Genomic DNA, 26,945 nt, shown 5'->3' with positions numbered 1-26,945 from the left:
GCAGAATGAGAACCTATTACTACTAGTAGTAAGCCACTATGAATCCATCAACAGAAACTTCCAAGCTTCCATCTTCCTTTTTATAAACTTGAGAGAAAACCTGTCCGGGGTGGCATGGTGGCTCAGTGGTTAGCACTGCTGCCTCACAGCGCTAGGGATTCAGGTTCAAATCCAGCCTCTGGTGACTGTCTGTATGGAGTTTGCATATTCTGCCTGTGTGGGTTTCCTCCGGGTGCTCCAGTTTCCTCCCACTCTGAAGACCTGCAGGTCAGGTGAATTGGCCATGCTAAATTACCCATAGTGTTAGGTACATTAATCAGAGGGAAATGGTTCTGGGTGGGCTATTCTTCGGAGGGTCAGTGTGGACTTGTTGGGCCAAAGGGTCTGTTTCCACACTGTAGGGAATCCAATCTAATCTTATTTGTTTTTAGGAATCTTAGCACTTGATGCCTGTTCTCTTTAAAACATATCCACTTGTGGACTGCTAGAGGTGGAAAACAGGGGAAACATCCTACAGTCTCTCTCCAATTAATTATACAGTAGTGTAGGATCTGCTTTAAAAATATAGGCTAGGTATTTTAATATGTTCTGCTTGGATATACTGGGGATGTGGTGGTATTGGCGTGGGATGGGGGTGGGCTGTGATGTTGGTTCAGGTTACATAAGTTGGCTACATAACTGGAGTGTACTGGAGAATCAATCCCATGGCATGTGTTCACTTCCCATACGGCTGTGGTTGTTCATATAGGCCATGTCTCCTCACCATACCTCTGTGTTTGTGGAGTGAACCCAAGCTATACATAACCATAACTCTAATCAAGAGAATGCTGGTGTTCCTTTGTGGATTGTGACTCCTCACCCATGTGAGTGCTCAAAACTCATCAGTCTATTGCTTTGCAGTGATTCTCAATTTCATATGTGTTTTCACAAGTGATTAATAGTATTTTGTAAATGTCATTATTTCATTGAACATTTTGTCCCAAATGTTTGTAAATTTATTTTTCAAGGTCACCAGTATATAGGTACAGAAAAAACGAAGTTGGGGGGGGTGAACAAAACAGAAGATTTTATCAGTTTTTGCACTGATTCTACAGTTTAGTTTTTTTCTGTTGCTTATTTTCTCTAAGTAGTTAATACTACAATATCACTGACTTCATCTGTGTGAACTGAAATCAACCTGTTCTTGCCTGGGGTTTCACGTACTCTCAATTTGGAAATAATTATTATTAGTCTGATTTTAAGCCTAAAAATGACTGATCTTCAATTGGAAATTGTTTAAATTGACAATTGTTCAATTTTCCATCTAACATTTGCAATTATCTGTGAAGTAATTAGGCTGTAATATGGACGGGATTGTCACAATCTTTTCATTCATTCACTCCTGAGTTTGTTTGTTTGTTTGTTTTCTCTTTCATGAGATTTTTTTCCAGAAGACAGATTATTGGCTCATTGTCTTCCAATGTTTCGTACGATCTGTTTTCTTGCATTTGTAATTATAGTGACTTGCTATTGGTTTGCATTCAGAGGGACAGGATAAAGAAGTAATTCCTAAGTTTGACTCAGCTGGAACAGGAATTAAACCTGCATCTGTCTAACCGTGTTAATCTCAGTTTACCTAATCCCAATACCTGTACTTTTTGTGTTTCTTTTACAGGGTATGGTAAATGAACTAATTTCAGGCCCTTGTCTCGCACTTGAATTCCAAGGAACTGACATTCAGAAAACGTTTAGAGAATGCTGTGGACCATCAGATCCTGTAAGTCAAAAGTTATTGAATAGATTGCTGAACTTTACTATACCATAGCAAGTTTATAATATATTTTTGCCATATCATTCAATGTCATGTTTTTTAGCCTCACTATCTTATATTTTGCATTTTTGAGGTTTACATTTCAAATGTCTGATCTAAACAGTCATTCAGTGAGTATTCGTTTCCATATTGAAAAGCATTCATTTTATAATCATGATTGATGGTATGATCATATTCAGTTTAAAATGAAAGGTAAGGCCTTGTATTTAAATTGGTATTCTTCAATCAAGCTTCAGTCCACTACAAACTCATCTGCCATGATTTTCCTTTTGCAACTGAAAAGGTCGGATTTATAAAAGTACTATACCAGTAAAGGTCAGGAGATAGTAGAGTTACTTGCTGAATTGTGCCTGAAGATCATTTTAATTGGATTGTGTTTTGTGTAATCTGCTTGGAGCAAGCGGATAGTGAAGGCAATTTTACGGCTTAAAAGGTTTTGATACAATGAGGCTGCTATAATTTAGCAATCTCACTTTTCTGAATAAGCTGTACAAAAAAAACTTACCCAGGGAACAGGGAGAGGTTAAATTGGCAGTGAGGTCACCTGTGACACTTATGTACCTCCTGGTGGCTCAGTCATTCATCAGGAAGAATGTTATGTAAATGTAAACTGTGAATTTAAAAGGAGCAAAGATGAGCAGTGTGGTAACTCAACATGTTGGAACATCTTTGTAAGTCTGATTCTGCATATACAATGTTATTTAATGCAGGCATGGAGGGTCTTGACCATCAAAGAGACCTCTGCACCACCTCCTTTTGGTAAGCACATAAGCTAAAATGTAACAGGGCTTTAGCTGCATCAAGTAATGCAGCAATGGAAATCCTATACCCCAAAAACAGCCAGCTATCAGTGGCTGGCAGTTATATATTGCAGGATCAGAAGGGACAATAACTGCTACCAGCCAGAGGCCCAAAATCATCAAGGAATTCCAGGGCAAAGATAAGTGAGGACAGGATTATAAGGCCAGGAGTTGTTAGCAGCAGGACGCCCTCTCTTCCCTAATTCCTCCTATCTTCCTGTTGCTGGGTCTTCGATCAGAGCATGAGTGCCTTTGTGCAAGGGACAACTACTCTGCACCGAGTCTGTTTTTAGATTTCTACAAGACCCCCATGTTGAATATCAGCAGTGATGGGTAAAGGCCTAAATACAATTGACAAAGATCATGAGGTTATCCTTGAGCTGTCCTGCTCTATACTTATTTGGAGAAAAGTTGGAACAATGGTGCGGCTCTGCTTTCTAATCTCCTACCTGCTGAAATCTTATCTTCAAGTGTAAAATTGTTTTGGAGCATGGAATTAAATTTGCCCATAATGTGGTGATTGGAGCTGTGCCACCTTGACACACTGCAGGAAAAAGATAAGTTGCACCAGCTAAATGTGGAGTGATATATGTTCTCGGAGATGAAAGTGAGATTTGGAAATTGGGGCTTTGTAGAAGTTCATCGCTAGCACCTAAGCCTATGACCTCCACTGAAAAGATCGTAGGATGTCCTTCTTTTCCCTTCACGGGATTATGTGTAGTCTGTACCCATACTATACCATCTTCAATGGGGCCACAGTTTTAATTATATTGTTAATTCTTCCCTCTCCTATTCTACCTGAAATATAAAGCCTTGCATGTGAATACCCCCATAAACCCTGATGTAATGGCTCCATAGTATGAGAGTCATTCCTGACGAAGGGCTTATGCTCGAAACGTCGAATTCTCTATTCCTGAGATGCTGCCTGGCCTGCTGTGCTTTGACCAGCAACACATTTTCAGCCATAGTATGAGAAGCAAAGACCTTCCCTGTTTGAAATCATTGATAGGCATATAACAGAATCCTTTGTTAAGTATACAGTGCTTAAAGATGTGTTATTTCTATCAAAAATTGTATTTCAGTATTTGTGGACATTCAAAGTTTGCCAACCACTTCCTGATTTCCAAATTATGCAGGTAACATACTATTTCCTATGGCTTAACTTCTGTCTGATGCAGTTCTAGGGTAAATGGCAGAATTTCTGAAACAGTAGCTTTGTGTCTCACTTTCAATCCATGTCATGCATGCACACTTAGACAGCACATTTTAGAATGGTATTAAAACTCAAATGGGATGGGTGCACTGGAAATCAAGCTGTACTACTCCACAAGCTGCACCAAAAATGTAAATATTTTATTTGATCAAAATTTTGGAGAATTTTTTTGTATTATCATCCAGGATAAAAGAAATATTCTCTAGAATTCTGTAATAAATTAAAAAATAACTTGTTTATTGGAAGCAAACATACTCTTACAGTATCTGATAAATCTGTTTAGCAACTAAGCCACAATGTGGAATTAAACTACATCCCATAAACCCAAACACTCATGCTTACATGACAATTCAGCCCTGCAGAAATTAGACATCTTGCACTTCAATCTCTGAGATTAAAATATTGACAGCCATAGAATTAATGGGGTCATCAAATCAGACTTTAGATGAGAGTCAGGAAGTAATCCTGATATTTGACCTAATTGAGTTTCAACTATATTTCAGTAAAGAAAGAGATATCCTAGTAGTTGGTTCTGCTTTAGTATTTTTTTCTCATTTTGGTTAGGAGAGACAGAGAGAAATTGAGGACTGCAGATGCTGGAGATCAGAGTCAAGAGTGTTGGGAAAGCAGGTCAGGCAGCATCTGAGGAGCAGGCGAATCGACGCTTCGAGCATAAGCCCTTCATTAGGATTTTCATCAGGTTTCCCGATGAAGGGCTTATGCCCAAAATGTTGATTAGCCTGCTCCTTGGATGCTGCCTGACCTGCTGTGCTTTCCCAGCAACACACTCAACAGGAGACACAGAGCCTGGCTTTCTGCTGCAAGCTTCTTGAGGTCTTTTCTTACACTAACACACATAGTTATACTTGAAAATTAACACGTTCAGTCCAGCGGCTTTTAGGCAAACTTCAAGACAGATGCTCTTTCAAACTAGTTTAAAAGTCATATTAAAGTCATATAACCTCGTATCTCTCTGAAAGGCTTTGCTTGCCTTCTCTGCATAAAAGGTCATTTGACCTTTTTTTTAAACTAAGTGAAGCACAGCGCGCTTTAATATTTTTGACTTTTCGGTTTCAAGAAGATCCTCCTCAGTCTGGAAACTATATCTTAGGTAAATGATATGCTATCGCTACTATCAATATACTACTTGTGCTGCTTTCAAATAGGAATTTATTTTAAAAGGATTAATTGTTGAACACAAACTTGAAGAAATAGAAGTCAAGGAAGGCAGTCAGAAAAAAATAGTGGTTGCTATATATTAATTCTTTCTTGTGACCCAGTTGCCTATATGTTTGTGATATTTGATGCATTTTCCTCTGGTTAGGAAATCACGTGTAGCTGTGGCTCCTGTTGCAACCTGCTGACCACAGATGTAATGAGTTTCTTGAGTTGAGAAATGGACAACTTCATTGTTGAGGAAAATCCAACACTTTGTCTCATTTTACTTGTTATTTGAATCACATAGCAATTTTGCCATGAGGGTTGGTATAAAGCTTTACTTATTTGCTCCATTTCTGAAGGAAATAATGGCCATCAAGCAAATATGAATAGGAAAATCAGGTGAATGGGTCACAATTCATATTCCTTTTATCGTTGTTTTCTAAACCACCAGTACCTTTTTATAGTAATATATTTGGATGAGCAGTAATCCAAATATCCAAATATGATGAATACTTGTTTACAATATAGTTTTGTAGTATTTTAATGAACATGTGTGCAATAGATCATGAACAAACAATTATTTAAATTAGACCAGCACTATTCCTTGAAAAACTTTGTTTTTGATATTTATTACCCACTATTCACGTATAGTATGATGTTATTATCTGGCATGTTTGGCACATAATATTTTGTGTTTTAAGTATTCAATTGCATTTGACCTGTGTACACGGAAATACTTGAAATGAATAAGAATGACAAAAAATTGATGCTTTTGTGCACTAAACACACTGTTAATATTGAGAACTGTGGCTTAAGATATGTGAAGAGAAAAAGACTGGTGAAGATTAACGTAGGCGCCTTGCAGTTACTTTCAGGTGAATCCATAATGGACAGCAAAGAATTGGCAGGTCAGTTGAACAAACACTTCGGATCTGTCTTCATTAAGGAGGACACAAACAACTTTGTGGAAATGCTTGGGACAGAGGATCAAACGTAAAGGAGGAAATAAAGGAACTCCTTATTATTGGGGAAATTGGTGGGATTAAAACCAATAAACGTTCCCGGGGCCTGATGCTTCGTGTTCCAGAGTACTTAAGGAAGTGGCACTAGAAATAATGGATGCATTTTGGTGATCATTTTTCAGGATTCTCTAGACTCTGGAGGGGTTCCAATGGACTGGAGGGTAGCTAATCTGACCCCACTTGGTAAAAAAAGGAGGAAGAGAGAAAATGGGGAATTTAGGCCAATTAGCCTGACATCAGTTGTGGGGAAAATGCAGGAGTCAAGATTAGAGTGGTGCTGGAAAAGCACAGCAGGTCAGGCAGCATCCAAGGAGCAGGAAAATCGCAATTCTTGATGAAGGGTTCCTGCCTGAAATGTCGATTTTCCTGCTCCTTGGATGTTGCCTGACCTGCTGTGCTTTTCCAGCACCACTCTAATCTTGACTCTAATCTCCAGCATCTGCAGTCCTCACTTTCACCTGGGAAAATGCAGGAGTCAGTTATTAAGGATGTAATAACTGAGCATTTGGAAAGCAGTGACAAAATCAGGCCTAGTCAGCATGGATTCACTAAAAGGAAATCATGATTGACAAACCTTCTGAAATTTTTTGAGAGGTGGAGTGGTTAAGGGTGAATCAGTAGGTGTTGTGTATCTGGACTTCCAAAAGATTCCATACAAGAGATTAGCAAGGAATATGGTATTGGAGTAATGTATTGACATGACTGGAGAACTGTTTGGTAGACAGGAAGCAGAAAGTTGGAATAAACAGGTCCTTTTCACAGTGGCAGGCAGTGATGACTGTGGTGCACAGGGTTCAGTGTTGGGACCCCAGCTGACTGCAATATCTCCAAATTTGCAGATGACACTAAGCTGAGTGGCAGTGTGTGCTTTGAGGAGGATGTTAAGAAGCTGTAGGATTAAATGGTCAGACTGGCTGAGTGGGCAGTACTTGACAAATGCAATACAATGTGGGTAGATGTGAGGTTATCCGTTATGGTTGTAAAAACAGGAAGGCAGATTCTTATCTGTATAGTGGCAATTTAGCAAAAGGGTGAGGTTCAGTGAGACCAAGGTGTCATGCTGGAACAGTCACTGAAAGTTGGCATGCAGGGGCAGCAGGTGATGAGGAAACCTAATGGCATGCTGGTCTTCATTGCCAAAGAATTTGAATTTTGTGGTAAGGAAATGCTGCTGCATTTATGCTGGGCCTTGGTGAGGCCACACCTTGAGTTTTGTGTTCAGTTTTGGTCTCCTAGTCTGAGGAAAGCCATTCCTGCTGTTGAGAGAGTGCAGCAAAGTTTCACCAACTGGCTTGTACTTGCTGGAAATTAGAAGAATTGGGAGGAGTGGGAAATGTAAAAACCCCTGATGGAACTGGACAGGCTACATGCAGGAAAAATATTCCTGATGCTGGGGAAGTCCAGAACTAGGAGTTACAATCTAAGAATAACAGGTAAGCCATTCAGGACTAAGATGATGAAGAATCTCTTCATTCAGAGAATTATGAACCTGTGGAAATCCCTCCCATAGAAAGCTGTTGGGAGCTAGTTCATAAGATATACTCAAGAGGGAGTTGGATGTGGCTCTTGCAGCTAAAGGGGTCAAAGATTATGGAGAGAAAGCAGAATTAGGATACTGAGATTGCACGATCAGGCCTGATCATATGGAATGGTAGTGCAGGCTCAAAGGGCCAAATGACCAATCCACCTATTTTCTATGTTTCTATGTTTTTAAACCTTGCCCAGAATTCTGCCTCGCTGCCTGCCAAAGCAGCTTATTTTTAATGTTTTGACAATTGTCTCATTAAAAGGCACAAGCCAGCAGTTGGAGTCTATACATGCCTATTAGCATTCAATGAATGTTGGTTATAAAAGTCAAATATTAACTCAAATGCTTTCTTGTAACATTAAATAGTTCTTGAACTATGATTTTTTTCAAAAAAGAAAGCTATTATTCTAATTGATCATTCAATCTTCCTTTATTCTAAGGTGTATGTTTCACCTTCAAAAAAGATTAACAATATGAGGCCATCTACTATGGATAAGTGGACTTCTCTTGACTGTAATGAAATGAAAGCCAATTGATTAACCTGGTTTCCAGTTTACACTGGTACTTTTCATATTTTAGACCAGAAGTAAGTTTTCATTAATGAGCAAATGCTGGTACAATGGCATTGTTGTACTATCAACCTCAGTAATGATTAAGCCTTATGCTAACCAACTCCTCAGAAGATTCTGACAGTGAAAACTGAAACAATTCTCACAATCATAACTAAGTTCATCTGAATATACATTCCTGAGCTTTCATGAAAGCTCAAGTGCTGACTTTATGCAAAATTTGTGGTTATTTCCAGGCAGTTTTGATACAGAACCATCAGTCAGAATTTTGGAGATTGGTGTGGCTGATGCCATCAGCTGAAGCCCAAATGTTATTGTTTAAAAAAACTGTCATGTTGCTTAATGAATGTGCACCTATTTCACCAAGTATTTTAATATTTCTTTTTAATTCATTCAACCCTTAAGTTTATACTTCACAAAAACATTGCCAGTAACTAGTGCAGGTCAGAAAGTGTGCAAGTACAAAAAGGCAACGGGAAGGAAATCTAAAACTATGACAAATCTGCACCTATTGTATAATTATTTGAATGACCTCTGAATTTAAAAACTGTATTGGCACATTGTTCCAATTGGAACAATTAGCCCTTGTTCTAAATGGACGTTCTATTATCTTAGATTGACAGGATTTGTATTTTCACGGGGATTCTCAAATTGTTCACTTGAACTTTCAGTGATCTACAGAATCCAAGGGAAATAAAGTAAACTGTGTTACAGTTTCTGCAGAATCTCCAGGAATTCTCTGCTGCAGTTAAAATAGACAATTGGGAGAACCCTTGTGGGCATTTAAAACACAATATTTTCGTAATCATCAGATGTTAAAAGCTATTCCTCTTTCTTGAAGATTTCAAACCCGCTAAACATCATTGAGGCACTTAACGATTGCTCTTAAAGTTTTTAACATCTATTTCCAGATGGCATAACCTACATTTTCATAATGGTTTCACTCCACAAATGAAGGTTAACTGAGCAAAACCCAACACAATTTTGTAGAGAACTGACATGCGTAATTAAGTTTTTCGTTGGTGGCTACTCCTGGTTTGATTATTTGCATATGTAAATGAGGCCCTAATGGGGATGCATATATAAATAGGGACTTTAATGGAAGTTTGCTGTTTTTTCTCTATCTACCTGGCTAATTATGAGGTCATCAATGTCAAATCTATAGGGAAATGGGTGTAATCCTGCAACGTGGCCCCAAGTCTTGAGTGACTTTAAAGAATGCAAATTAAGAATTATTTGTTAATGATTTTATTTTTCATTTCTTCTTTGTGACAACTGTTGGGCCACTGACATTTTTGTCTAAACCTGATTCCCCTGTACTAATTTATTGATAGGCAAAGGAAGGTCCACCAAAAGGATGCAAGCCAAATCAACCTTCTTCTAAATCAACCATGTTCATGGAATGAGGTCATTACTGGCAATGCCAGCATTTAGAGTCATAGAGGTGTACAGCAAGGAAACAGACACTTTGGCCCAACACGTCCAAGCTGATCAGATATCCCAACCAAAGCTAATCCCTTTTGCTAGAACATAGAACATAGAACATAGAACATAGAAGGATACAGCACAGTACAGGCCCTTCGGCCCTCGATGTTGCGCCGACCGAATCCTACCTAACCTATACTAGCCCAATAACTTCCAAATGCCTATCCAATGCCCGCTTAAATGACCATAAAGAAGGAGAGTTCACCACTGATACGGGCAGGGCATTCCATGAACTCACAACCCGCTGTGTGAAGAATCTACCCCTAACATCTGTCCTATACCTACCACCCCTTAATTTAAAGCTATGTCCCCTAGTAACACCTGACTCCATTAGCGGTAAAAGGTTCTTAGTATCTACCCTATCTAAACCCCTAATCATCTTATACACTTCTATCAGATCTCCCCTAAACCTTCTCTTCTCCAATGAGAACAGCCCCAAGTGCCTCAGCCTTTCCTCATAAGATTTTCCTACCATTCCAGGCAACATCCTGATAAACCTCCTCTGCACTCGTTCTAAAGCTTCCACATCCTTCCTATAGTATGGCGACCAAAACTGCACACAATACTCCAGATGAGGCCGCACCAGAGTCTTATACAACTGCAACATGACCTCAGGACTCCGGAACTCAATTCCTCTGCCAATAAAGCCCAGTACACCATATGCCTTCCTCACAGCACTATTTACCTGGGTGGCAACTTTCAGAGATCTGTGTACATGGACACCAAGATCCCTCTGCTCATCCACACTACCAAGTAGCCTACCATTAGCCCAGTAATCCATCATCTTGTTATTCCTACCAAAGTGAACGACTTCGCACTTAGCTACATTGAATTCCATTTGCCACATTTCCGCCCAGCTCTGCAACTTATCTATATCCCGCTGTAACCTACCACTTCCTTCCTCACTATCCACAACTCCACCGACTTTTGTGTCATCCGCAAACTTGCTTACCCAGCTTTCAAGTCCTTCCTCTAGATCATTTATAAAGATAACAAAAAGCAATGGTCCCAAAACAGATCCTTGTGGTACACCGCTAGTAACTGCACTCCAAGATGAACATAATCCATCAACTACTACCCTCTGTCTCCTTCCAGCCAGCCAATTCCTAATCCAAACCTCTAATGTATCCTCAATGCCATACCTCCGAAGTTTTAGCATTAGCCTACCATGGGGAACCTTATCGAACGCCTTACTAAAATCCATATACACAACATCTACTGCTTTACCCTCATCCACTTCCTTGGTCACCTTCTCAAAGAACTCAATAAGGTTTGTGAGGCACGACCTGCCCTTCACAAAACCATGCTGGCTATCCCTGATCACGTTATTCCTACCCAGATGTTCATAAATCTTATCCCTTACCATTCTCTCTAAGACTTTGCCCACCACTGAAGTCAGACTCACTGGCCTATAGTTGCTAGGGCTATCCCTACTCCCTTTCTTGAACAATGGGACCACATTCGCTATCCTCCAGTCCTCTGGTACTATTCCTGTTGACAACGACGACATAAAAATCCAGGCCAATGGCTCTGCTATCTCCTCCCTAGCTTCCCATAGGATCCTGGGGTAAATGCCATCAGGCCCAGGAGACTTATCTATATTCATCCTTTCCAATATTCCCAAAACCTCTTCCCTGCATATTTCCAGGGCATCCATTCTAATTATTTGTGATTCCATATTCACATCAGCAACAGTGTCCTGTTCCTGAGTGAATACTGAGGAAAAGTACTGATTTAATGTCTCTCCAATCTCCTCCGCCTCCACACACAACTTCCCACTACTATCCTTGACTGGACCGATACCTACCCTAGTCATCCTTTTATTCTTGACATACCTATAGAAAGCCTTTGGGTTTTCCCTAATCCTACCAGCTAAAGACTTTTCATGTCCCCTTCTCGCTTCTCTTAGCTCCCTCTTTAGCTCCTTCCTGGCTACCTTATAACACTCAATCGCCCCTACTGAACCTTCACGCCTCATCTTTACATATGCCGCCTTCTTCCCTTTCACAAGGGACTCCAATTCCTTACTAAACCACGGCTGCCTCACAAGGCCCTTTACACCATGCCTGACTGGTACATACCTATCGAGGACACGCAGTAGCTGCTCCTTGAACACTCCCCACATCTCATTAGTGTTCTTCCCTTGAAGCCTGTTTTTCCAATCCACACATCCTAAGTCATGCCTCACTGCATCATAATTTCCTTGCCCCCAGCTATAGCTCTTGCCCTGCGGCACACGATTATCCCTCTCCATCACTAAAGTAAAAGTCACCGAGTTGTGGTCACTGTCCCCGAAGTGCTCACCTACCTCCAAGTCTAACACCTGGCCTGGTTCATTACCTAGAACCAAATCCAATATAGCCTCCCCTCTTGTTGGCCTGTCGACATATTGTGTCAGGAAACCCTCCTGCACACATTGTACAAACACCGACCCATCTAATGAACTCGAGCTATAGCTCTCCCAGTCAATATCTGGGAAGTTAAAGTCCCCCATAACAACCACCCTGCTACCTTCACTCTTTTCCTGAATCATCCTCGCAATATTATCCTCTACTTCTCTAGGACTATTAGGAGGCCTGTAGAAAACACCTAACAGGGTGACCTCACCTTTCCTATTTCTAACCTCAGCCCAAACTACCTCAGATGGCAAGTCCTCTTCCATCGTCCATTCCACTGCTGTGATACTGTCTTTGACAAGTAATGCCACACCTCCCCCTTTTTTACCCCCATGTCTGATCCTACTAAAACATTTGAACCCTGGAACGTGCAACAGCCATTCTTGTCCCTGTTCTACCCACGTCTCTGTAATGGCCACAACATCGAAGTCCCAGGTACCAACCCACGCTGCAAGTTCACCTACCTTATTCCTTATACTTCTGGCATTGAAGTATACACACTTCAATCCACCTTTCTGGTTACAGGCACCCTCCTTAGAGATCGCTGCATTATTCCTAACCTCCCTACACTCAAGGTCCTGTACCCTAAAGCTACAGTCCTGGTTCCCATGCCCCCGCGGAGTTAGTTTAAACCCTCCCAAAGAGCACTAGCAAACCTCCCCCCAAGGATACTGGTGCCCCTCAGGTTCAAGTGTAGACCATCCTTTTTATAGAGGTCCCACCTTCCCCAGAAAGGACCCCAGTTATCCAGAAACCGGAATCCCTCCCTCCTGCACCATCCCTGTAGCCACGCATTTAACTGCTCTCTCTCCCTGTTCCTCGACTCTCTATCACGTGGCACGGGTAACAAACCAGAGACTACAACTCTGTTTGTTCTAACTCTGAGCTTCCAACCTAGCTCCCTGAAAGCCTGCCTTACATCCTCACCCTTCTTCCTACCTATATCGTTGGTGCCAACGTGGACCACGATCTGGGGCTGCTCCCCCTCCCCCTTAAGGACCCGGAAAACACGATCAGCGACATCACGTACCCTTGCACCTGGGAGGCAACATACCAAACGTGAGTCCCTGTCGCCCCCACAAAACCGTCTGTCTGTACCCCTCACTATCGAGTCCCCAAGAACAATTGCTCTACCTTTCTCCACCCTACCCTTCTGAGCAACGGGGCCAGGCTCCGTGCCAGAGGCCTGAACCTCGTTGCTTACCCCTGGTAAGTCATCCCCCCCACAAGTATCCAAAACGGTATACTTGTTCTTGAGGGGAATGACCGCAGGGGGTCCCTGCACTGTCTTCCTCCTCCCACTCCCCCTCACTGTCACCCATCTATCTTGAACTTTCGGAGTAACTACTTGCCTATAGCTCCGATCTATGACCTCCTCTGCCTCCCGAATGATCCGCAGTTCATCCAACTCCAGCTCCAGTTCCCTAACACGGGTTTGGAGGAGCTGGAGATGGGTGCACTTCTTGCAAGCACTTGGCCCATCTCCCCCTAAACCCTTCCTATTCATATACCCATCCAGATGCCTTTTAAATGCTGTAATTGCACCAGCCTCCACCACTTCCTCTGGTAGCTCATTCCACAAACGCACCACCCTCTTTTTGAAAAAGTTGCCCCCTAGGTTTCTTTTATATATTTCCCCTTTCACCTTAAACTTATGTCTTCTAGTTCTAGACTTCCCACCCCAGGGAAAAGACGTTATCTATTCATCTTATCCATGTCCCTCATGATTTTATAAACCTTTATAAGGCCACCCCTTAGCCTCCGATGCTCCAGGGAGAACAGCTCCAGCCTATTCAGCCTCTCCCCATAGCTCAAATCCTCCAACCCTGGCAATATCCTTGTAAATCTTTTCTGAGCCCTTTCAAGTTTCACAACATCCTTCCGATTCTTCCTTACACCATCCTTCCTTACACCAGAATTTCACAAAATGCTCCAAAAGTGGCCTAACCAATGTCCTGTACAGCCACAACATGACCTCCCACCTCCTATACTCAATGCTCTGACCAATAAAAGAAAGCATACCAATCATCTTTTTCACTATATTTTTCCATCCCTACTTTCTTTGACAAGATGATGTTGAGTCATTTTTTGAAGTGCTGTTAACCATGAATATACTCCTATAATATTGTTAATGAAGGAATTATTAGATTTTGACCCAATGATAGTGATGGAATGGGAATATATTTCCAAGTCAGGATCTTGGATGACTTGGGGGGGAAAACTTGCAAGTTATGGTGTTCTCACCTGCCAGCTACCTTTGTTTGTCTAGGCAGTAGAGGTTGCAGGTTTGGAAAACAGTATTGAAGGAGGTTGTTGCAGTTTTGCACATTGCTGTTACTGTCCACCTGAATTTAAGGTGGCTGACTTGGTTCTGATCAAGCTTTGTCTAAAAATGGTCTTTCTTTCTGTCTTGAAAGTTCTGTCTTTGCTCTGGATTACACCTTGGGTTTTGCTGAAGTTGCAAGAATCCAGGCAAGTGGGGAGTATTCCATTACATTTCATTGATTTATGGCATAATGATGGAAGGATTTTGAAGAATCAGATAGTCCATGACAAATAGCAGAACATTTAACCTCTGCCTCACTTCTGTAGTCAGAGTATTTTTGTGGTTGTCTGGTTAAGTTTGTGGTAAATAGTGATACTAAAGGGACAAAAAACTGGCAAAACCCCAGGTCTTGTGGACCTTCATCCAACATTTCTTTAAAAAATAACTACAGAGATAGTAAGAAGAACCAGTAGGTGGGCTGGTAAGAAAAGTGACTTTTTTATTTAAAGACATGTAAGTTGTACTCAACATTTACAAACAGACTTTGGGTGGTGTTGTGCGAGGCACAAAGGAAGTTAACTTGCAGATATAAACAGTTTAAAAGGTAAATGGCATGTTGGTATTTATGACAAGAGATTGAATGATTAAGGAAGTTTTGCTGAAAAACACACATTTTGTCAAAGTTTTTCATCATGCACTCATCAGAACATTCAGTGCTGGTTTGATGCCAAATATCGAGGCCATATGTCCAAAAATGGTGGATCATATCAGGCAGCATATCTCATTGGCAGTTTGCAGCAAGCAAGGTACTGACTAATTTATGCTTGCAAACTTACAGTATAGTGGCCAATATTTGATGTGATTCTGTAATTGCACAACATTTTTTGAATAATCCTGAGTATGCAATGAATTATGCTGGCAACCAATTTAGTACTGTCGGTTGAGGTTACATATTTGCATGTACAAGAAGCTACATATATTAATGCACAGCACCCTGTTCTTACCTGTCAGAAAGAGTGTATGCATACATGGTATCTGTTTCAGATTAACAAACTAAGTGATAGCCATTTGATTCATAATCCTGAATGTGTGAAGAATTGGTTCATTACTCAGTCAGCCCTGCCTTCTGCACTTGCATGATGGCCATCATTCTGGGTGGCATCATCCTTTTCTTTTCATTTAACCAATTGTCACTATTCTTAAATAGCAGGAGCAAGATGTCACAGCTTTCAACTGATCTATTGGATATGGGAATGCTTAGGGAATCCAGGGAATTGAGAAGGGGATCTTGTAGGAATTGCTTTGGGATGTGGTGCTTGTTGTGGGAGTAGAATGCTTCTTCTGCTGTTTAATGTGTGTAACCTTGACATAGGTACAGTTGCAAGTTATTTGCAATACTAAAATGTTTTACCCACTCCAGAGAGCATCACAGTGCTGAATGAGAAATGAAACCCAGTGTCTGCCTCTTCTAAAACATCACCATCCTCCTCCAAAAAATCCCTTCAATCATAGAGTTAGAGACGTACAGCATGGCAACAGACCCTTTGAGTCCAATTTGTCAATGCCAACCAGATGTCCTAAATTAATCTCGCTCCGTTTGCCAGCATTTAGCCTATATTCCTCTTAAACCCATCCAGATCCACTACCTCCTCTGGCAGCTCATTCCATACGTGCACCACCCTTTGTGAAAAAATTGCACCTTAGGTCCCTTTTAAATCTTTACCCTCTCATCTTAAACTTAAGCCCTCTAGTTTTGGACTGCCCCCATCCTGGGGAAAAGACCTTGGTTATTCGCCCTAACCATGCCTCTCATGATTTTATAAACTGCTATGTAGTCACCCCTCCGACACTCCAGGGAAAATAACCCCAGCCTAATCAGCCTAATCAGCCTCACCCTGTAAAACTTGTAAATCTTTTCTGAACCATTTCAACTCTGGTGCTCAGTACTCAGCATCAACAACTGCCAATTTCCAGACACGATCCGCTTCATCCTCACCCACAACATTTATCATCCACAGACTTTTGCTCCCAAGAACGCTGAGCTGCCTAATGTCGTGATAATGTTTGAAGCACTGTAACCAGCCCAATGATACACTGTGATACACCCAACACCACTTCAAGGTTACAGCCACTTGATCGGCGAATCATTGCAATTATGAGCAAATATTGCCACCGTAACAAGTTGCATGCCGTCCTGGGTGAAGACAATACTGACAACAGACTACAGGAAATCATTAAGACAATCACAGTCAACGATGCTCTATTCATGGTTGCTGAATCTTGGGACTGCATTAAGCCATCAACAGTTGCCGACCGTTGGTACAATAGTTTGTGTGCCAGTGAAGCAGACACCCATCCAGAACAAAGCATAACTACTGACATCACTGACAATTGCAGACAGCTGGGTTTAGGAGACTTTGCAGAGACGAGACTGATGCTTGGGTGAACTGTGACACCGAAATTGGAACAGAGACACTCACCAATGATCAAATAGTCAACGTAGTCACAGAGGAACAGCAGGAATGTATGAATGGTATGGATAGCAAGGAAAATCTGATACTGGCACCACCTCCAATCCTCGTTAATGAAGTTATTGACAGTTTGCGACTTTTCATGGAGTGGTACGAAGCACAAGATGAGGTTGATGCTGTTAAAATGATGCATTCTCGTCATGTTACTGTTCACAAAAACAAAGAGATAGCACTTCCTCAAGCAACAGCGACGGGATAATTTATTTGGAAATAATAACCAGCCTCCATTCAATGAATTCTTTTTATTGTACAGGCCCAGAAAAAGTGACCTGAGTTGTAAAATGTCATGAATTTTTAAGCAATATGCAGTGTTTGTTCAGGTTTTAGTGATCAAATGAAATAAAAAGCATGCTTTTTAATGCAATTATGCGCAGTGCAGTTTCTTTTGTTTAATGTCAAATCAATTTACCGAATAATCAATGATCCAAATGAAAACCTGCCAGCCTAAGGACTTCGGATAATCGAGGTTCCCTGTAATAATATTCTGTTCCAATAAAACACATTAAAATGATATGAACTTAGTTTCAAAACCATACAGCGGCTGACATTTTCAGTGCCTGTCTTCTTTTGGGGTCATTGTCTTTCTTTTTACTGTGAAGATGTTTCATATGACAAAGATATCTTTGATAGAGAGTGTTTCAATCTTTTGGGTCTCTCTCTCTCTCTCTCTCTCGATGGCAGTTACTCTCTGATTTTCAAAATGCCTGCCTTTTTTTATATCCCCAAAATCGGATTGTCTCATTGGTTCAATGTTGGCAAAACAATAAATTCAAACTCAATTGGGTTTTAGTATCCTTGGGCTTAATTTAAACTGGTTAAATTCAAATTGTTGTCAAAATAGCAACCAACTCAGGTATTCATTTCATAGCCGAATGTTATATATTTTTAATTTTCCACTATGCTCTGAGACTGTTATCTAGTCATATGATATTGGTGCTTGTAAGGTCTCAGTGCAGAACAGCATTCACTCTCTTTTAAAGGTACAGTACACCTCTTCAAATTCATAACAGTGCCTCTAGCCTACCATCACTCCACTCACAGTATTTGTATGATTTTTGATCTCTCTGCCTACAAATTCTGTGCCTGTGTGATTCTTTTCACTTCACCTGATGAAGGAGCAGCACTCTGAAAGCTCGTGATTTCAAATAAACCTGTTGAACTATAACCTGGTATCATATGAGTTCTGACCTTGTCTACCCCAGTCCAACACCAGCAACTTCACCTGATTTTGAAGGCCTCTCACTTTCCAACCTTACCTTTACCTGTGAATAGCCACCCACAATCAACATTTGAAAGTTCTTGCCTAATACTGTTAAAATTTGGCCTTCCTCCTAAATAGAAATTTAACTTTTAGATCAAGTCTATCCTTTTCCATAACTGTAACTTTTCCATAATTTCTATAAGAGACTTGCTTTACATCTTGGTCCTCCACAATCCTGGGTGTCCTTTGAGCAGCAACCATGGAATCCTCTGTGGAACTGTTGAGTATAAGAAGTGGAATTTCAGCCTGAGATCTTAATTGAAACATAACCCTTGCTGCTGGTGACCTTGTCAATGCCTAAAAGGCATTAGATTCAGTAGGCTTTACCAAAAGTATCTTTTGCTGGCTCTCCAGCCAGTAGGCAAGAAATCCTCCTCTCCCTGCCTCAACCGAATTTTGCATCCTGTGTGGATAAAATAGATTTATGGTTGTTTGCTGTATAATTCACAATTCTGTCATCATTTATACTGCTAGTATCTGATGGGCAACAGGAAATGTGCCAAAAGGAAAATAGCAAAGAAGAAAAGATGTCACCTTTTGTTTCATAGTTACCAGACTTTGAGATCAGTTCATTGAAGTTCACTTCACTAAACATCCATACTTTGTCCAATTCATTGACAGTCTCCCAATCCTTTTCATAGTCTTTACTGTCACTATATTTTGGTTTATCTTTCTGTGTTTTAAGATGCAGTGGTGATGCTACAGAATACATTTCACTGTATTTTGTAACAAAATACATGTGACAATAAATAAAGCAAATATTCAAGCCTTCCTTCTGTTCAATCTTATAGGTCTTGCCTTCACTTTGTTCTCTTTCTTTAGGTACAATGCCCGGAAAAGGTGTCGATACATGGTTGTGCTGTCTTTTGCAGATGGCTGACCAAAAATCTTTCCTCTTCATATTGCCTGTGTATCAGAAGAATTTACAGGTTGTTCATCAAGTTATTTGGCCATGCTATGAGGGCATCTTTAGTGGCCACAGGTCCTGAATAGGGCTTTAATTTAGAGATTTTGGCTTAGATCCATGGGCACCGCCCATTGCACCACAAAATGTCCTTCCTCGCTTCAATATGAATATAGTATCATGAAATTCAAACCGAAAGTAAATTTATCTAATATTACCTAATATTATCTAATATCTAATTCTACCTCTGCAATTAAAGAAGAAAAATGACAAACAATAATTCACTCTTGTACAAGTCCTTACTATTTGTTTTGTTTGTTCCTCACATTCTTAGGTTTTCCTGGTGGCTAGCTATTGAAAGTTGAATGCTGCAGAGCTTCCATGAATTGCATTTCAGATGGTATTTGTAGGTGACCTTGAGTAGCTATGAGATTTGGGGTCTCGGTCTGCAGCATGTCAACATGAACCTTGGCTGTGAAGAATAAGCTCTGTGACACTAACAGGACCACTGGTGGAATAAGTGGTAAAGGATTAGTCATCTTGAAATAAACAGCAGGTGCATCTCCGATGATATCTTAGCCAGATCAGTGAGGTTGTGCCTCAGCATCCTAGAACCCTGATAATGCAGGAAAAAACTTATAGTATAACAGTACAAATGATCAGTGGCCCCTAAAACAGACAACCTTATGAGCTGCCATGACATCTGAGAACTGTCAGGTGAGATTCCATGACAGTAAGCATAATTATGTTGATTGAATTGACCACATTGTCTCTGTAGGGTGGAATGGTTGATGAGCACTGTGTGAAGCTTTGGCACAACTTGGGACTGAGCTCCTACTTGTTATGCAACGTATATTTGAATTTTCAGAAGGTGCTTGTTAAGGTACCACATGTTAAGCTACTTAACAAGTTGAGCCCATGGTGTTGGAGATAATATATTACCATGAATAGAAGATTGGCTAATTAATAGAAGATGAGTTATGATAAGGGAGTATTTTCAGGATGGCCACCTTTAGTTAGTGAACTACAGGATTTACTGCTGGTACCATAATTATTTGCAATATATATTAATGACTGGGATGAGGAAAGTGAGCGTACTGTAGAAAAGTTTGTGCATGACCCAATACTAGGTGGAATGCAAGTGCTGAGGGTGGCAGAGACTGGAGAGAGATATAGACTGGTTAAGTAAGTGGGCTAAATCTTGGCAGGTGGAATTTAATGTGGGGAAAATGTGAAGTTTTATACTTAACAGGAAGAACAGAAAAGCTGCAAGTTATTTAAAGGAAAAAGACTGCAGAAAGCTATTGCACAGAGGTATTGGGAGTCCTTGTGAATAAATCATAAGAAGGTAGCATACAAGTTTAGCAGGTAATAAGGATAGCAAATGTAATGTTAGCTTTTATTTCAAATGGAATAAAGTATGCAAATAGGGAGGTTTTACTAAAATTATGTAAAGCATTAGTTAGACCACAGCTGAACTACTGTGAACAATTTTGGACTACTTATATAAGGAAAGCTAGACTGGCATTGGAGGCAATACAGAGAAGGTTCACTAGGGGACTCTAAATATGGAAGTACTGTCTTTTGAGCAGGTTGGGCCTGTTATTTATTTGAGTTTAGAAGAATAAGAAGTGACCTGATTGAAACATACAAGATGCTTTGTGGACGTGATAGATTATTACCAGTAAATTAATTTCCTGTTGTGGGATAGTCTAGGACCAAGATTATAATCTCAGAATAAGAGGCCTCCCATTTAAGACAAAGCGAAGGAGGAATTTCTTCTCTCAGAGGGTAGTGAATCTGTGGGTGATAGAGAATATTCAAGACTGAGGTAGAAAGTTTCTTTTAATAAGGGAATTGAAAGTTCTGAGGGAAAGCAGGAAACTGGGGTTGGGGATGATCACATCAACCATGAATGGCAGAACAGACTTGATGACCTGAATAGCCTACTTCTGCTCCTACATCTTACAGCCTTACGCTCTTATGGATACTGTTCAGACAATAATGCCTGTACTGATCATTTTAGCTTAGTTGAGTTGAAGATTATCAGTCAGATCAAGTGATGCTGCAAAATTGGAACGCAGGCTTTCTGTCCTGCCACTCACCAAGATATCTCCACATCAATGGCCTGGACAGAGTGGATGTTTCCATCGGTAGGAGAGACTAGGGGACCCTAGGGCTCAGTCTTAGAGTAAAGGGATGACCTGTTAGAATAGAGATAAGAATAAACTTCGGAAGCTGGAGAGTGGTGAATCTATGGAATTCATTTCCACAGAAGGCTGTGGAGGCCGTGTCATTGAATATATTTAAGATGGAGATAGATAGGTTCTTGATTGTCAAGGGGATCAAGGGTTATGGGGAGAAAGTGGAATAATGGGATTAAGAAACTTAGCCATGATTCAATGGCAGAACAGACTCGATGGTCTGAATGGCCTAATTTCTGCTCCTCTGTTTTATGGTCTATCACCCTGCCTCAATATGTAAGCTTTCATGTGAGACCAGATTTGCGTTAAGTACAAACACACGATTTAACAGTTGGTTTCTGGCATTAGTTATTCAAGCAACATTAATGGTTTTCATTTATAGACCTCAGAAGAAATCTTATTTGATGCTAAGAAAATATGCTGCACAAATATTGGGTTTAAAAATTTATTGTTACAGAAAGAATATTCAAGGATTGACTGTTCAATGCAACAATTGTTAGTTAAAAAAGGTGGGTGTGAAACGCGCAGTTGTCATTACAATTAACAATGTTTTATGTCATGTGATAACAGGCATCACATGTTTGGGTGACTAAATTGTCATTTTCTAAATAATCTCCTTTAAAGTTACAAAGGCCAATTGTCTGAGAAAGTCAGTTTGTTATTCACAGTACTGCACTTGCAGCATTGTGATATTGTACTCTTCATTTCCAGTAGAGCAGCTTAATGTAATGTAAATATGTTTGAGTTGCATAGTTTACATCTTTCCAGCTATTCTTATTAAATGTGAAGCACATTGTATCAACTGGCATTAAGTTTTTTTTTAATGAATTCCTAGATTCTTCAGAACAAAGTTGATTCAACAATTGTGTGCTCTGTCCTGGCTCAAAATCTTTGCATAGATACTTTGATTTTTGTTTAGAAAGTTGTGTCATGATATCACCCCATAAACTGACAATTCTGATAAACTGTCACCAATCAAACCTGAAGCATGCCAGATAACACTAGTTTTGCTGGACAAATTGTTTGCTATAACACATGTTTTGTTAATGCGAATTCACTATAACATGATTGACAAATTGGGGACACTGTTACTAACTTGCGAACTTTTAATGCATGTATTGGTTATAATGTGATACTGGCTCCATTAGTTTAAATGGCGCTGCTATTACATGATCTTCTTATAACATGGGATTGCATAAGGATGGAATTTTCAAATTATAGCAGAACCAACTGTAGTTTAGATGCTTTGATTGATTATCTTCCATGGTTGGAGAGCCATTTCATTTTTAAACTTTTGGCATTGTTGACATAATCTGTCGAGTAAAATGAAGTTAATATAGTCAATGATGGTATAAGTTTGTGCTGTGTGTTGGTTGGAATGAAATTGATATTTTGGCCCTTTAGCATGTTTATTGCTTTAAGAAATGAGCCACAGATGATCTACAGCAATATAGTCTTCCTGTTCTGTTTTACATAATTTCTTTCTTCAAATTTATTATTTTTCTAATTATTTAATTCTTTCAAAGGTTGAAGACAGATGTAAGAAGGCTATTTAATTTGCAGCATGCAACTGTATGAGGTTTAAAATTAACAACATTTGAATGACACTAGATAGTAGCTTCCACACGCTGCATCGTATAGAGTAGTTACTAGGTACAAAATATACCGTGTGAAAGGCAGTTAACTTTATGTTAGTTAGATTGTTTTAAAAAAATGTAAATATGGACCGAGATAATAAAAACCGAGATAATAAAATAGATTGAACTTTCCACGGAGTACCTAGTTCTGGACTGCAAAAGAGAAATTTTATCTGTGAAGAGCTTCCAAGCAGGATAATTAAGGTATAAGCAGGTTTTGGTGTTGGAACCCTGAGAGGTTTACTGGTTGCATATCCATAACATTAATCTTTCATCAGACTGCTGCTCAGCCAAAACCAACAAAAAGAGGCAGATGGCTAGTTACCATCCCACAGAAATTGAACAGCTCAGAGACAGCCTGCAGGTACTCACTTAGTAGTATTTGACATTTCCATGCCTCTCATAATTTTATATACTTCTATCAAGTTGCCGTCATCCTCCAACGCTGTAGCAAAAATAATCCATGTTTGTCGAACCTTTTCGTATAGCTAATGCAATCCAATCCAGGCAATATTTAGTAAACCGCTTCTGCACCCTCACCAGAGCTTCCCCATCCTTCCTACAGTGCAGCAACCAGAACTGCACACAATACTCGAAACGTGATCTGACCGAAGTCTTACATAATTGCAACTGACTTGTCAACTTTTAATTGAATTGAATTGAACGTGTACCGAGGCACAGTGAAAAGCTTCGTCTTGCGAGCAATACAGACAGATCACATAGTTAACTAGCATAGATAGTAACTAATAGGTAAACAGCAGCAAAAACAAAAACACCGCTCTCTGTATCTGTCTCCGATCTTGAATGGTACTGTTGCCATAAGAGGTAGTGATACATCTAGACAGAATGCTCTCGATGGCGCACCTATAAAAATTGGCAAGGGTATTTGCCGTCATGCCAAATTTGCTCAGCTGCCTGAGGAAGAAGAAATGTTGTTGGGCCTTTGTAACCAGTGCATCCACATGAAGAGCCCAAGAAAGCTTGTTGTGGATGACCACTCCCAGGAGCTTGACACTCTCCACTCGTTCCACCTCTGTGCTGTTAATGTGTAGGGGGGCATAAGTAACATTCTGCCAAAAGTCAATAATGAGTTCGTTGGCTTTGCTGGTATTGAGATCTAGGTTGTTCTCAGTTCACCATTTTTCCAGGTCTTCCACCTTCCATCTGTAGTCCGTTTTGTCGCTGTCTGATGTTTGACCGACTATGGTGGTGTCATCAGCGAACTTGTAAATGGCATTAGTATTTGGCGACGCAATCATGGGTATAGAGTGAGTATTGTAGGAAGCTGGAGAGTTCCCCAGTGTGAGTGTTGGTGAGGATGAAATACTGTCCCCAGTTTTCACTGATTGTAGCCTGTGGGTCAGGAAACTGAGGATCCAGTTGCAGAGAGGGGGGCTTAGTCCGAGAACACTAAGTTTAGTAATCAGTCTCGAGGGGATAATAGTGTTGAAGGCTGAACTGAGTTCTTCGGAGGAGAGAAGGACAATAATATGGCATCTGACGTGGATCTATTGGTCCGATAAGCACATTGGAGTGGGTCAAGTGTAGTGGGGAGGCTGGCATTGGTTAATGCCATGACCAGCCTTTCAAAGCACTTCATGACCACTGAAGTTATTAAGGCCACTGGGTGGTAGACATTGAGACATGCTGCATGAACCTTCTTAGGCACAGGGATGATGTTGGCCCTCTTGAAACAGGCAGGGACAGTGGCCTGCTGCAGAGAGAAGTTGATGTTTGAGAAGACCTCTGCCAGTTGACCTGCGCATGTTCTGAGTGCATGGTCTGGTATTCCATCTGATCCCATCGCTTTCCTTGGATTGACCCAAAGAAAAACTGATCTGAACTCTGATGCAGTGACTGTCGGGATAGGTTCATCAGGACTTGGCGGAATAGGTTTACCTCTCTGCCAAAATTATGCTCAAAGCGAGTATAGAAAACGTTAAGGTGATCTGGGAGGGATCTGTGCTATCTTGCACAGTCCCTTTTTAGAACCTGTGATGTCATTCAGTCCCTGCCTTAGTCATGAGGTATCTGTCTGGGTCTCTAGTTTGGATTGGTGTTGGTCTTTGGCTGTCTTAATGGCTGTGTGAAGGTCATACTTGGATTCCTTATATTTGAGTGGGTCTCCTGATCTGAAGGCCTCATGCCTGGTGTTTAGCAGGTTTTGTATGTCCTGATTCATGCAGGGTTTCCTGTTGGGGAACACCCGGATTGACTTCCTCGGTATGCAGTCCTCCACACACGCTTGCTGATAAAGTCTGTGATGGTGGTGGCGTACTTGTCCAAGATACCTGTAGACTGTTTGAACAGGGTCCAATCAGCCAATTCCAGATTGCACCAGAGTTGATCCTCCACCTCCTCTGAACAGCACTGGACCCGAGGGGGTCTCCTGCTTGAGCTTTTGTCTGTAAGCTGGGAGAAGAAACATAGCATTGTGGTTGGAGTTTCCAAAATGAGGGCGGGGGGATGGAGCATCCTTCACAGTGGTTCCTTCACGGTTTTATACTTAAGACCCTGACCAATTAAGGCAAGCGCTCCATATGCTTTCTTTATCATGTTACCCATATGTGTTGCTACATTCAGGCAACTGTAGACTTGCACCCCAATTCCCTCTGAATATCAATGCTGCTAATGATCTGGCCATTTATAGTATATTTTGCTCTTGCATTTCACCTCCCAAATACATCACCTAACATTTGTCCAGATTAAACTACATTAGCCATTGCTCCGCCTAACTTTGCAGCTGATCTTCATACCACTGCATCTTTTGAAATCCTTTCTCACTATTTGCAAATTTACTAATAAGACCACCACCTTGTGATCTGTCTTTGCATCCTTTTTGGCCTCAGGTGAGGTTCCAGAGGACTGGAGAATGACCAATTTTGTTCTTTTGCTTAAGAAGGGAATTACAGGCCAATAAGCCTGATTTTGGTGATGGGGAAGCTGTAGGAGAAGATTCTGAGAGACAGCATTTATTCACATTTGAAAGTGAATGGATTTATTAGTGATAGGCAGCATGGCTTTGTGTGGGGAAGGTCATGTCTCACCAACTTGATAGAGTTTTTTGAGGCAAGAATAATTGATGAGGGAAGGCAGTGGATGTCATCTACATGGACTTCAGTAAGGCATTTGATAAGGTACGTCATGGCAAGCTAGTACAAAAGGTAGAATCTCATGTGATCTAGAGTGTGCTGGCTAGATGGATACAGAACTGGCTTGGTCATAGAAGACAGAGAGTAGAGGTGGAAGTGTGCTGTTTGGAATGGAGATCAGTAACTAATGGTGTTCTGCAGGGATTAGTGCTGGGACTTCTGTTATTTGTAATATTTAAAAATGATCTGGAGGAAAATGTAGATAGTGTGATTAGTAAGTTTGCAGATGACACCAAAACTGGTGGAGTTGCAGATAGTGAGGATGATTGTCAAAGGATACAGATGGATATAGATAGTTTGCAAACTTGCCCAGAGAAATGGCAGATGGAATTTCATTCATTTTGAAAGATCAAATGCAGGTGTAAATTATACCATAAATGGCAGAACTCTTTGGACCATGGAGATGCAGGGGGGCCTGGGCATACAGGTCAACACTCCCTGAAAGTGTTAACACAGGCAAAAAAGGCAGTCAAGAAGGCATACAGCAGGCTTTCCTTCCTCAGCCAGGGCATCGAATACAAAAGTTGGCAAGTTATGTTACAGCTGTACAAAACTTTATTTCAGCCATATTTGGAATATTGCATGCAGTTCTGGTTGCCACACTACCAGAAGGATGTGGATGCTTTGGAGAGGGTGCAGAGAAGGTTTACCAGGATTTGCCTGGTCTGGTTTAGTTATTAGATTACTTACAGTGTGGAAACAGGCCCTTTGGGCCAACAGGTCCACACCAACACCAACCACCCAGACCCATTCCCCCACATTTACCCCTTCATCCAACACTATGGGCAATTTAGCATGGCTAATTCACCTAACCTGCACATTTTTGGATTGTGGGAGGAAACCGGAGCACCCGGAGGAAACCCACACAGACACGGGGAGAATGTGCGAACTCCACACAGAGAGTCACCTGAGGTGGGAATGGAACCCAGGTCTCTGGTGCTGTGAGGCAGCAGTGCTAACCACTGTGCCACCATGCCACCCTTAAAGGAGAGATTGAATAAATTCT

At 40.8% G+C, this 26,945-nt stretch overlaps 1 protein-coding gene across 5 annotated transcripts in view; it reads left to right on the top strand.

Moving 5' to 3' along the window:
* Positions 1-26,945, top strand: part of nme7 (NME/NM23 family member 7) — a 162,880-nt gene that overhangs the window by 108,411 nt on the left and 27,524 nt on the right. For 2 of the 5 annotated variants that reach the window (XM_060833577.1, XM_060833579.1), the window contains exons 9-10: positions 1,655-1,756; positions 3,693-3,746. In XM_060833577.1, the coding sequence (XP_060689560.1) occupies positions 1,655-1,756; positions 3,693-3,746 (156 nt within the window). Of the gene's footprint in view, positions 1-1,654; positions 1,757-3,692; positions 3,747-16,268; positions 17,023-26,945 lie in introns of those variants that run through there. The other 3 variants (XM_060833578.1, XM_060833581.1, XM_060833580.1) reach the window with 2 other exon arrangements.

The sequence above is a fragment of the Hemiscyllium ocellatum genome, chromosome 12 (assembly GCF_020745735.1).
Source record: "Hemiscyllium ocellatum isolate sHemOce1 chromosome 12, sHemOce1.pat.X.cur, whole genome shotgun sequence".
Taxonomy (NCBI): domain Eukaryota; kingdom Metazoa; phylum Chordata; class Chondrichthyes; order Orectolobiformes; family Hemiscylliidae; genus Hemiscyllium; species Hemiscyllium ocellatum.
This window is presented reverse-complemented; position numbering and strand designations above follow the sequence as displayed.